The sequence below is a fragment of the Monodelphis domestica genome, chromosome 5, assembly GCF_027887165.1.
Source record: "Monodelphis domestica isolate mMonDom1 chromosome 5, mMonDom1.pri, whole genome shotgun sequence".
In the NCBI taxonomy this organism is placed as follows: domain Eukaryota; kingdom Metazoa; phylum Chordata; class Mammalia; order Didelphimorphia; family Didelphidae; genus Monodelphis; species Monodelphis domestica.
Genome location: NC_077231.1, coordinates 28188927 through 28203097, shown reverse-complemented (window position 1 = coordinate 28203097; position 14171 = coordinate 28188927). Strand labels below are relative to the sequence as shown.

The 14171-nt window shown below is 34.7% G+C and overlaps 1 protein-coding gene across 1 annotated transcript; it reads left to right on the top strand.

Annotated features, from left to right (window-relative positions):
* The first annotated feature begins 6907 nt into the window (after window positions 1–6907).
* LOC100031177 (olfactory receptor 6C2-like) lies at window positions 6908–7846 on the top strand. Its single transcript, XM_001380463.3, has one exon. The coding sequence runs from the start codon at window positions 6908–6910 to the stop codon at window positions 7844–7846; it is 939 nt and encodes a 312-aa protein (XP_001380500.3).
* Window positions 7847–14171: the final 6325 nt, after the last annotated feature.

Below are 14171 nucleotides of genomic sequence, written 5' to 3'. Positions count from 1 at the left end.
GCAGTATAGTTTTCTGAAAGCATCTTTCTTCAAAGAGTTCATTCTTCTGGATTCAAGGAGGTAACAAACTTCTTTTCCTGAAATTCTTCTCAAAAAATTTTTTAAATCTTAGATTTTTTATAAAAATACAATACAATTCCGCAGAAGAGGGTGTTTATCAACACCCATATCAACTCAAAGTGGTTGAGTTATTTATGTATGAGTCAATTATCAAAATAAAAAAAAACATAACATTTATCAATAAATGGTAGGTTTTCATAGTCTAACGCTTTTTGGGTATGCATTTAATGCTAAGCAAATGGATATCTTAGCTTATTGCAAAAACCAAAAATAGTTAAAAGAAAATTTTTTCAATATAATTACATGTGTTTCACATGCAAAAAATGAGAGAAAGAAAAAATACTCTATGGCACAAATAAAGTGCAATAAAATATCACAGATCCATCAATAGGGAAGTCTTATCATAATCAATAGTTAAATAAAATATAGTCAATTATTCATTATCATCAGAAGGTATAATTAATCACAGATATACTATATTCAAAGAAATCCATTTCTTCATCTTTTCTACTATTTGGAGGGGAGACACAACTGAAAAGGGTTAATCATCAACAAAAATGATACATTTTAAGGGAAACCACTTTCTGCCCCACATTGAGGGGAATTAGCACCCTGAGTATTTTTTGGATGAGCTCCATTTTTTATATATTGTTTGGTATTTTGTTGTGGATATTCCTTTGTCTCAGTCTGAGCTGCCATTTTCCTAATTTCTATTGCCATTATACTTGTTTCTATCAGTTCTAAAGTTGTGATTTCTATGATCATCATTATAGTCATTTCTATAGTTATTGTTATTAAGTTTTTTTTCCCCAAAGCCAGTTCTTACAGACCATCATTACATAGCCTCTTTCCCCAAAGCATGTTATTGATTTATCTTTTCATTCCTGTAAAGGGGTTATGGTCTCTCCATGATTTTTCAGTTTTCTTTTTAACATTTCAATTTCTTTTTCTAAGTCTTCCAGTGATTTACTGTTTTCCTCACTTCTTTTTGTATGGTCCTTATAAACATAGACTGATACTCTCCTCAATTCTTCGAGATCCATAGAGTCCCACTTTGGGCAGCTAGTTTTAAAGTATTCTTTTACCAAGAATACTTAAAATATTAAAAATAAATTAGTAATTAAATCACAGTTGTAAAGTAGGACAAAGAAAAATTAAGAAACAAGATAAATCCTTATTAAAGAAAATGACAATAATAATATGACTATATTCCAAAAATAATGGAATTCAGCTAAGAAGTAATGAAGAAAAATTTCAAATCTCTAAATATTTTCTTCAACAAAGAAGAGAAATAAAAAATCAATTATTTGGACATAAAAGTTAAAAAAAATTAAATAACAAATCCACAGCCAAATAACAAAAGAGAAATTCTGAAAATTAAAAATGAGGCTAATAAGATTTAAAATTAAAAGATAATGTAATTTGTAAATAAAAATAAACTTTTTATTAATAAAATATATCAATAGTTATTTAATATGATTTTAAAATGGAAAATAAAACCAAATTGTTTATATAAAGAATTTTAAAAAAATAATTGAAGATTTAAAATGTAATAGATTATTTTTATGAATTTTTGTAAATATTATATTATAAATTGATAAAAAAGTTTTCAGAAATCATGTTGCCCTATAAAATGATTTTTAGAAATTGATAACTTAAAGGAAAAGATGAATACTGACAAAAACAGAAAATATCCAAATTAGCTAAAGAAGAAATAGATATTTCAAATAATCTAATAAGAAAAACTGAACAAGATATAAGGATATTTTCCAAAGAAATAAACTCCAGGACTAGATGGGCTTGTAAGTGGGTTCTATTAAACATTCTCAAAATAATTAGTTCAAATACTATGTTAAGTGTTTTCAAAAATAGAGAAATGTAGCACCTTTCTAAACTCTTTCTATGAAACAAATATGGTATTGACACCTAAACCAAAGAGGACAACACAGAGTAAGACAACTAGACAACAAGATCAATGATAAGCATCAATACATAATTTTAAAATAAAAATATACTAGAGTATAACAATATATTAGGAAGATTATCCACTCAGGTGATGTGGGGTTTATACCAAGAATGTAAGAAAGATTATCAATACAATAAATTGCATTAATGCCATAGATAATATTTATAATAATACAGCCAAAAAGAGCTGTATGATTTTATAAATGAATGCTAAAAAAGTCTTTTGATAAAGCCCCACACATATTTATATTAAGAACTTTAGAAATCTTTGGCATAATTAGACCAATCTCTAATCACTGGACCTGGATGCTAAGCACCTTCATAAGCTGTTGCTATTACTACATCTACACATCTCTGAGGGATGCATATTTAAAGTAAATTTTGCCAAGGTTAATTACATGAGAGATTCATTAGTGACTTTTGAACTTGGGTCCCCAAGGGCCATTTGTTTGTGATCTCATTTGATCTCTATGCACTTCTAGCAGGTGTAACAGGCAAAACAAATATCCTTTGTCAGTGTATAATTTGTAGGGAAAATCTATGCCTTTGCCAACAGAGGCAAGACCTTCTGTCACAACAAAGGCAAGCCCTGACATCCCCTTTCAGCAACCATAATCTTATCATCTGTTTCATTATGTAGAACTCAAGGAAATATTTCACCTTTTAAATCTGGGAGAGGATCTCTGATTCAATGATAATTTAGAGATGGTAAAAGGAGAGCAAGTTGGCATAATACACTTGAGTTTTCCAGGGCAAAGGAACATAGAAGAGTTCTGACCATTACTCAGCCTGCCTGTGAATGTGAAATAATAAACCGTAGTCAAATTTTACTCCTGTCAATCAGCCAAGGTATCACTTGGCATTGAGACATAAGGTGGGTTAGAAAAGTAAGTATAAAAAATGGTTTTTCTTGTCACTTTTGTTTCTTTTGGTAGCTATGGGAGTAGAATGAGGGTGGCTATTTCTCCTTTACAAAAATCTTTCCAAAAAAATTCAACAAGTAGTATGAATATTCCAGAATGAAATCCAACCATCATATCTGAGACATTTGAAAGAAGTGGGGTCAGGGATAGAGCTTCATACATTAGTGGTATCTGTGTGATGTCAGGAGTTCAGGAAGCTTTTGCTTTTACTATATGTTTCATATTTCTTGAACTTCCTCTATTGTAATTATTTCCTTTTGAATGAATGTTTCCACATTGAAAATGAAAGCAACCCCAAGAGAGTTGACATATTAAATGTCTAAATTGCAAGCCCTAGGAGTATAAGTTACTGAGAGAAAGGGCAAGTCTGTTAGAAGAAGAAGGAAACGAAATGCTTCCCAGAGAAAAAAAGAATGAGGAAGTTTTAGAAGAAAGGAGTAAAAGAAAGGGTAAGATGACAAAGTCAGAGAGTCAGAGAGTCAAGCAGTCACTCTAGATGTAATCTTTCCTATGAAACCTAGACAAAAAAAAGTGTTGCTTCAATAATCATATATCTAAGAAATTAATATTATTGTTCCATGATGGGGTCTGTAATATGGGATTCTTCATTGTACGAACTGAGAATATGTAATCTTAGGTGGGATATAGAAACTTCATTTCTCATGACTCAAGAGGGAGTCTCCTTCCTTAGGGGCTTTGTTATGGGTAATATTTAGCAGCAACCAAACAAAATCCAGTGCACAAACTGAGTCCATCCAAGGAAGCCTTTTCCACTTTTTCTGTGAGTGCACATGGAAAACTCTTGTGTAGCTACTGAATAGAATCAACTACCAATTAGTGAGAAACAAGTGTGACCATATCCTGTTCAAAGCAAATTAGATTGCCTGATCTTTTACCTTTGAATCATAGGGTTAGACTGAACAGACATAAATGAATCTAAAAAGATGCATAGTTATCCTTGGCAAAAGGTTATTCTTGACTAGGGCTACTTCTCATCATAATTGCTTATTATGGTAGAGCAAATGACCTCTTACTGTCTGAAATGAGGCTAGAATATCCAATTTCAGAATAAGAATCCTGAAATACAAGGGGAACCCTATCCAGAGCCTTGTCACAAGAAACAAGAAACCACCTTGAAGAAGGGAAGGAAAGCGAATTGTAGTTTTCACTATCCAATATCCTGAGTCTTTGCAGAAATGAATCCACCTCAGCCTCTCTGCCTTATAGAACTAAAGGCACAAAGATTTACATTTTCTCTGTGGCTTTTCCTGTCTCTGAATCATAGTCTTTATCACTGTGCAAAGAAATTGTTTAACACACTGTTACCTTAAATGATAAGAAAAGGAATATCAGGGAAGAAATGTCAGTTAGCCTCTATTCCACACTTAGGTTGATCTTCTGCATCAGCAGAAGCATTAGCATTCTTCACGCTGTAGTTACAAGTTCACTGCCTCCACATCCATAAACCCCAATGCCATCTCCAAATAATAATAGTATATGCCCTTTTAAAAGTTAAACTGTTCTATGGAAGGGGCCATTATCAGCTTACTGTGAATTCCTTTATTAGGTCTTCTATTACTTCACTGATGAAAGAGTGAAAAAAGAAACTGTGCCAATATTTAGTGTAGGCCCAGTGAAAGAAAATGGGGGAAAGCATTAAGAGAGAGAGGAAGGCATTAGGAGTCAGTTCAGATAGTAAAGAAATACTGTTGAAAATTCTGACAACCTTCTGTCATTTGAATTTTTTCATAAGCAATAGAAATCAATTTATTCTTTGAAAAGTCTCAGATATTTAAAAATAAGACCAAGCACATTCAAGAAGTGCAGAAGAACACAGCTGAGGAACTAAGGTAATAAAGAAGCATGAAAAATAATTTGATTCAAAATCATAATAATGTGGCAAATAGAAATCACAGAAAAGAAGTGGAGTGTTAGGGTTGAGTATTTGCACTTGTGGGTAGAGATGAAATGGCTTCACAGTTGTCCAGAGGTGAGTAATTTACCTCATTCCCAATACAAGTTGAAAAGATGCTGATAAGCAAAATACTTGAGTAACTGGGGAGGTGGTGTGAATCTTACTGAGAATGGAGAGATGCCTTCTGAGCAGAGGATTACTTAGAATAAATGGACTTAGGACAATGAGCTCCTGCCCCTGAATATCCTCATCTGGGCTGGGTGTAAGAGGCTTACTCTCTGGTTGTGGGTGCCTCCTTTCTAGAAAAATGTGTTTTCTAGCTGCACAATTACTTTCCTCATACTTCATCTGGTATTCCTTCAGCAACATTCTCTGCAACTGCTCCACACACACCTGGTTCCTATTAATATTGTCCCCATCTTTGAGGGTTCTTCCCTAGCACACTGACCTAATTTCCAAAGCACTGGATGGTCTAATCTTCTTTTGGAAAGCTTCTTCCTACCTTCACACTATTTCCTGTAGCAAGACTTCCCTTTGTTCCACTACTACCTACCCTACAAGAAATTTGCACCTCATACAAAAATGGTGATGCTTTCCATTAGAGACTCTAAGGGTTATTTCCCTTGAGTGTGATTGTTCATCTGGAATTGTAAAGCATTTTTTGGTGAAGTATTTTTTTTCTTAGAAGAAATGTGACCAAAAAGAATAGAATGTAACTATGAGATGATACCTAATTATTAGATAAATAAGAAATGACTATGGATAAAGTATAGTGTACGGTAGGATATAATAAATAAGGCCTGGACAGATGAAATGTATATTATGCTCTGGTTTGAGCTTTCTCAACTCCAGAAACGGTAAAGAGCTTACCAAAGGAATAGACACAAGAACCTCAAGCAATGTAAAAGAGATGTATGTGGTCTGGTTGTATAGAAGACAGGTCCTATGATAGATCCGGAGGTAGTGTGTTGTTGAAGAGAAAAAATTGAGCATTTAGAAGAGATGCATGATAGCAGAGAATTTCTAGGGAACCATTTGGTTGAAGTCAAAGAATGTATACAAAACAAATATGTAACACTAAGAACTATTTCCCCTATTTGAACAACAGTTCACAAGAAAAGGTTGAAAAAGTATGAATAGCCATTAAAATGTCATAAAGATTTAAAAGAAATTCAAATTAAAACAATTGTAAGGTTTTACCTCACTTATCTTATATATTGTACAAGGTCAGAAATAGATTGAAATGCTCAATTTGAAAGGGATATGGGAAAGCAGTGATCTATAAAACAATTTGAAATTTTCTGACAAAAGTGACTAAACTATTCTCACTGTTTGAGTCAGTGATTACTTCACTGAGGATAGCTCCAAAGGAGGCCAAAGGCATAAAGAAGGACCACATATATAACAAAAAAAAAATATCAGTGGTATTTTATGGTAGCAACAAAGGGAATTTGAAGTGAATGTCTGCTAGTTAGAGAACAGCTAAAAATTTGGCGGCATGCATATGTGTATTTGTGTATTTGGTAATGGTGTTGATCTTGTTTAACTTTTTTCTTGTCCACAAAGGGATTCAGGGAAGGAGGTGTATATGGAAGTAACTATAAAAAAAAAAAAGGAATTACCAAAACCTTTTTAGATGACACAAATTAAAATTGAATTGAAAGGAATAGGATGAGGACAAGGAATTCAGAAAAGAAGGAAATTGAGATTCTTAACAAAAGTCATTAGAAAAATGCTATGCTCAGCAGCTAGTAAGCAGCACAGAGTCACTGAGGATAACACAATCTTTCCTTGGTTTTGTTTTTTTTGTTTTATTTTTGCCAATGAAAGAAAAAAAGAAAATAAGAATGCCTTCTGAGCATCTATATCCAAATAACAATGCTAATTCATGCTGGCTTCTCTCTCTCTCTCTCTCTCTCTCTCTCTCTCTCTTTCTCTCTCTCTCTCTCTCTCTCTCTCTCTCTCTCTCTCTCTCTCTCTCTCTCTCTCTCTCTCTCTCTCTCTCTCTCTCTCACCCAGATACAACAAAAGAAAGAGATCAGGAATGAGAAACCACACAAGGATAACCATATTCATTCTTCAAGGATTGACAGATGATCCACAGCTGCAGGTTCTGCTATTTGTCTTTTTGTTCCTTACCTACATGCTAAGTGTTACTGGGAACTTGACCATCATCACCCTTACTTTGGTGGATCCCCACCTAAGAACTCCCATGTATTTTTTCCTTAGAAACTTTTCCTTCTTAGAATTGTCATTCACAACAGTCTGTATTCCCAGATTCCTATATAATATGTCAACAGGGGACTATACTGTGACCTATAATGCATGTGTCACCCAATTATTTTTTGGTATCCTAGTTGGAGCCACAGAATTTTTTCTCTTAGCTGCCATGTCTTATGACCGCTATGTCGCCATCTGCAAACCCCTGCACTATGCAACCATAATGAACAACAAAGTCTGTCACCAGTTCCTGGCAGGGTGTTGGCTCTCTGGCTTGATGATCATCATTCCACCCCTTGGTGTGGGCCTTGAGCTCGAATTCTGTGATGACAATGTCATTGACCATTTTGTCTGTGATGCATCACCAATGCTGGAGATCACATGTTCTGATACAGAGTTAATAGACAAACTGATTTTAGCTTCTGCTGTGTTGACTCTCATCATCACCTTAGTATTGGTGGTTCTATCTTATGCCTATATTGTCAGAACAATTCTGAGATTCCCCTCTGCACAGCAAAGGAAAAAAGCCTTTTCCACTTGTTCATCTCACATGATTGTTGTTTCCATGACTTATGGCACCTGCATCTTCATCTATATCAAACCTTCTTCAAAGGAAGGAGTGGCTGCAAATAAGGTGGTGTCAATCCTTGCAACATCAGTGGCCCCAGTAATGAACCCCTTTATTTATACTCTGAGGAATAAACAAGTGATACAAGCCTTTAGGAACACATTCAAAAGAATTATATTGATCTCAAAGCTCTAAGAGACAGTTAAGACTCAGATGCAAGTTAAAAAAGACTGACTAATTTTGAACTATTTGTTCTGAGCCCTTTGACTTTTCATTCTCTTATTAATGACAGACTACATCACCCAGCTCCTTTTCTCTCCTTTTCAGAAATCCTCACTGATTGAGACTTTGTCCTCTGCATTCCATACCTTTTTCTATGGATTTTACTTGCTTTCAACCAATTTATTTATTACTTCACTTCTATAAAATTCAGTGAACAATTATTTAGAATGTTTATCAAAGAATTTTCCAGTCCCTTATTAGGGATCTACTATATGCTAGATATTGTGCTAAGTCCAAAGATTCAAATATGAATAAAGGAAGATGATATCTGCCTCCCATGAAGTTTAAAACCTAATCAGGCAGAAAACATCCCCCAAATAAAAGCTGAATAGTCAGAGAGAGGGGAAAGGTACCCTACATGAGTTGAAGAAGTCAGGCAGAGAAATTCCAATATAGTGTAATCAGGTGAGAAATGAGGGAATATCTGAGCTGTTAACAGGAGGTTTAGAGTTCTTGGTCCTGCCTGCTAATCAGAGGCAGAGGGAAGTGTTGAGATCAAATACCAAGGTAAATGTTATTCTACAGGATGATTAATTTATCCTAATAATGAACTTTGTGGGACTTGGTGGACATGTCAGTATGAGAAGGCTCAAAGTAGTACAGTCAAGTGAGAAATGAGCTTTGTCTGATGATTCTTGTTTTAAAACAAAAAAAAAAAAAGCCCACAACCAGAGAACTCTTATCTCCACACTGAACTATGTAAATTGAAAGCTTGTGGGTTAAAACCTTGGAAGTTAACCATGAGACAAAAAATAAAACACATTTTCACTACTGAAAGTCTTGGAGATGCCTGAAAATCACAAATTAGGGTTGATTAGCTTCCAATATGTATTCATATATTTGCTTATCTCTCATCTGCAAACTATGGATTTTTCAAGCTCCTCTAGAAAAACTCTTTCTCCTTACATTCCAGAGGTAAATTATTGGTCATATCTCCAAAGAACCTATCTAAGTATGGGCCACAGGAGAACTTTGCTAAAAAATTTGTCTCAGAAAAGGCTTTTTTTGTTTTACTTTTTCAACCTGCACTTTTGGCATCCTTTAAAAGGAAGGGAAGCAAAGGGGAGGAAGCCTTTTTTCTACTACAAATTACTCTTTCCCTAAGTTCAGTTATAAAAATACATTATGAATAATATTTATTCACTTATACTGTTTCTTCTAACTAGCCTTTTGCATATCTTAATGAGCCTTTAAGTACTCCATTGTTTCTTCTTCCCCTTTAAGACAATGAAGAAAGTTGACTAGATTCCTAACATTGCATATATGTGATATTTGGAAACACCATTACAAACATAAAAATAAGTTCCCTGGAAAAGTTATCACATAATAAAATGATAAATAATTTGTTTCTACTTTTCTTTCCATTCTCCCTAATTAAATGCCTTTGTTTTGAACTTATTGGATCTTTTTCCTCTCTGCTAAAGGCAAGCACATTGCTTGGACTCAAGCTTTTATGAATTATGTTTTGTTGGAAGGTACATACAGTGTAGTAGCTAGGGGTACCCCTCCAGTCCACAGAATGTGTCCCAACACCTGGATAAATGAGGTTTAGTGTACTTTCTCAAAATGCATCCATACTTTTGCATTCTGTATCAAAATCATAATTCCATAGCTTCTGTTAACATGTATTACTCAACCAAAAATACAATTCATATAAAATATTTAACAAGATAGCACACTAATAAAAGAAATAATAAAATATTCCTCACATAAAATTAGTACACTACCAAAGGGAAATAATACCCCATCCATGAGAAGGGTGTTATATTTAAAATAGTTGATGTCATAAACTGTGGCAGTTAAAATGGTTTGTGATCTAAACTGTAAGAGTTAAAAGAGTTGAGGTTATAAACTGTAGTGATTAAAATAGTTGAAGATATAAATTGTGATAGATATAAGAGTGAGTGAGTAAATTTTACTGCAGAAAATGTGCTTCACTACAGTCTCTTGGTTTTAAATTAAATATAAGGTGGTCGCCAGGGAATATATTCCCATTTATGAATATGACCAAGTCAACTGGGTTTTATAGAGAATTTAGTTAATAATACAATGAGTAATCAAAGAAAGAGAGAGAGAAAAAAAAGTATAAGTATGAAGGGCCTTAAGCCAACATGGCCTAGACCTGAGTCTTAAGAGAGAGAGAATCAGTCAGTCTTTTATCACTCACCATCAGATTTGTCCAAGTAAGGGATTCAGAGGGACAGAGTCTCCCCAGAGGGAATTCCAGCCAGAGTCAGCCTTCCTTGTGAGACCTCCTTAGAGAATTCCTCCAAGAGCTCCTCTCAAGCGATCTCCAAAAGAATCTCCTTCCAAAAGCCTCCAAAAGGCTCTAAAAGCCTCCTCAAGAGATCTCCTCAAGAGATCCTCATAAGAGCTTTCTCCAAAAGGATTGTCCTTCAAGAGATTCTGATTTTTCTTATATAGGGGGTTTTCTCCTATGTCACCTCACCTAAGTCCTTACATCTACCAATCACCGTAGATGTTTTCTAAAGGACTGACCATTCTGAGTTCCTAGCTAAGTCGACTAATCCCCTCAGTAAGTCTGAACCAGAGAAAAAACAGCTGAGTCAACTAATCCCCTCAATAAGTCTGAACCAGAGAAAACACAGCTGAGTCAACTAATCCCCTCAAGTGAAACACTCTGAATAAGTTTTCACCTCTTTGCTCCTGGCCAGTTTACAAGTTGCCAGACTTTCATAGGTACCTAGCATCCCTTAGTATCAATTCTAAAAACAGGCATGGCTCAAAGAACTCTGTGCCTCATTATAAGTATCAGGCTAAGTACTTTCATTGTTTAGCAAGGAGTTTTCTCCCCTAAAGCAGTCTTAAGTATGGGTGGAGTAGAGGTCCTCCCATTTCTGATCCTGGCGACTTCTCACAGTCAAAATGGGGAATGTTCCCAGCAGGGAATTGTTCCAATTGAGAATTCCCTGATGGGGAAATTTTTAACATTCACAAGTCTGAGAAATTTCAAGATTTACAAGGGTAAATATATATATATATATATATAAATAAGAACATAAGGCAACCTCTATTACCACTGCAAATGCACAAAGTACTGGTTAACTCAAGCTGTTGCAGGTCCACTTTGTTACTACAAAATGCTCACAACATGTTTCCTACTCATCTCAGCTAGGTTCATAGTAATAAAGAATAGACTTAACAACCTGAATTTTTCTGACTTAACTGACACTCTGATTTTACTCTTTGCAATTAAAATAGGAAAACTATTCAAACACAGATACAGTCAATGTCATGACAAAGTTTTTCTCCCAGTTTGAAAAAGGGAGTGATTTTACTTTTTTTCAAAACAAAAATGAATATGAATAGTTCAGAGTGAAATTGGTAGAGAGTTATAAAGGGACAAGATTTATGTGAGAACAGAATGCTGAGTCAGTCATACTCAGTCACCAAGTATGGCTTTTAGAATATTCTGAGAAAGATTATATTAACATAGAATTGGTTATATGAAATCAAACAGAGGCTTTTTCCATTATTGTGCCTAGATCTATGGAAAAGATGTCTTCCTTTTTCATTGACATTTATTTGTTCATTTTCTTGTTTGCTGAAGTTGGAGTCTAACAAGTTCTTTAGAAATAGAATAGTGAAGTAGCAATGCAATGACCCCGGACAACACAGAGGACCCTAAGAGAAAGAATGCTCTCCATATCCAGGGAAAGAACTGTAGGAGTAACAGAAGAAAAACCTATGATCAATCATATGGTTTGATGGGGATATTGATTGGAGTTTTGATGTTAAAAGATCACTCTACTGAAAATATGAATAACATTAGGTGTTGAACAATGATACAGCTATAACCGAGTGGAATTGCTAGTCACCTTGGGGTGGGGAGAGAGGAGTGGGAAAAAGTCATGAATCATGTGACTATGGAATAATTTTATAAATAAATAAATTGAAGGGTGGGGAATAGAATGATTAGACATGGTTGAAATTCTAATTCCACAGTGGCTTCTAAATTGTCTTTGCAAGATAAGTTGCCTCCATCATAGGTATCATTTCTTCTGAATGATTGCATTATGTCTCCTGGCTGTTTTACTTCACACAAACTGTTTCACTAAATGCATAAGCAATTCTTGATGATTTTCCATGGGATTTGTGATCACTGCTAGGCAAAGCTCCATTAAACATTTGGTAATAGAACTTCTCTACAATTACATCTACCAGTTTCATCTAGACTCTTTATATCTTGCTTTATCAACTTATTTGTGGCAAGATTGCACATTACCTGCTCTGTTAGTCCACAGAATGACTTGAAGTCAGCAAACATTCCCACTGGAAGCAGAGCAATGGCTCAATAAATTCTCATTGGGATAAATTCCAATTCAAAACTGAAGAACAAATGTAATCTGGGTTTTTTCCCTTAGGGAATATGATATATGACCTTTTTAAAGTCAGGCTGCCTCATCCACCTGGTACTACAGAGGAAAATGGCTAATGTTGGAGAGATTATAGGAAAAAGACACCAGAATGTGCCACTAATGGAGTGCTCCATTCTCTTGCTCCAAGAAATCAGTTTGGAATTATGCTCAAATCTCCCTACACTGAGCTATGCCACTACTATGTATGTAGTCATAAAAAGCTCAAAGAAAGAAGAGAAAAATTCCTTGGAACAAAAATATTTTTGCAAGTTCTTTTGGTAGCAAAACCCCCCACATAATACAGTGAGAATCCCACTATCAGACAGTGACCAAATACATTATGGTTATATTGAAAGGAAAGACTATCATTGTGCCAATGGAAAGAATTAAATAAACAGTTTCCAAGAAAATTAGGAAGACCTCTGTGAACTGATGGTATAGTGACAAGAGCAGATTTACACCAACAAATACAATGACAATAATATGGAAAAAGAAAATCAACTTTGAAAGACTTTAAAAATCTGCCCAATGCAATGAGCACCATTCTGGAAGATTTAATGTAAAGCACACAACCTACATTATACTAGAGAAGTGAGGGTGAACATATGATTTTTGATCATAGTCAGTGTAGGAATTTGCTTTGCTTATTTTCATAAGGGTTTCTTTATTTGAAAATTTTCCATGATGGAAGAGAAAGGTAAAAAATGAAATTAAATAATTATTAATTGGACAAATAATTAAAAAAAACTTCAATTTTTATTTTTATAAAGCACAGAAAGAAAGAAAGAAAGGTGGAACATTAAAGAATTTTTAAAAAATTCACAGAGGATAAAAAAGATCAGAAGGAATCACAGCCTCAGAACATCCTAGAAAGCTATTAATATATACCTGAAAAGAAAAGTCCATTGTATCCAAGAATCATAAAATTTCATATACAATCTTCTTTTTCCCCTCATCCTACTATAAAAGGGAATTCTTTATTCCTGTTTAATTTAATGGGTGACCTAGTGGTCCTTTTACCATAGAGATATGTAGGGATGGACCAGCCAACAGTGATAGGAAGTAGAAACCAGAGAGACAGGAAGTGAGGTTAAAAAAGTTATAAAAGCAGTCAGAGTCAGTTGCTGGGGAGAAAATGTTGGGAGTTGAGGGCTGGCAGTTGGAGGGCAGGTGTCAGTTGATTGGTTGGGAGTTGCTGAGGAGAGATCTTGACATGTTTGATTGGGGCAGATCTTATGAAAAACACTAGATTGGGTTTGGCCTTGGATTTGGCTGGATTGGGTTAGAACTTTTGTGGGATGGTTGTTATTGATCAGTTGTATTTTTATAAGCAGATATAAGTAGTTATAGGCAATATTAGGCAGATATAAGTAGTTATAGGCAATTATAGATAGTTATAGCTAGTTTTGGGAGTTGGGCAATCTCTATCTCTTTCCTATATTTCCTACATACCACTTTTCTCTATATTAAAAAAAAATTAAACATTGTTTTATTTGGTCATTTACAAACATTATTCATTGGAAACAAAGATCATTTTCTTTTCTTCCCTCCCCCCACCTCTCCCATAGCCTTCAGAGGATTCCACTGGGTATTACATGTGTTTTTGATTCGAACCCATTTCCACGTTGTTGGTGTCTGCATTAGAGTGTTCATTTAGAGTCTCTCCTCAGTCATATTCCCTCCACCCCTGAAGTCAAGCAGTTGCTTTTCATCCATGTTTTTACTCCCATAGTTTACCCTTGCTTGTGTAAACCTTAAAATATCTTAGACTTATAAATGTTGGAAATTTCACCATTGGGAAATGTCATACTTGGAAAATTTCTTACTGATAGTCTATTGGAATGTGAACCCCATTAGCA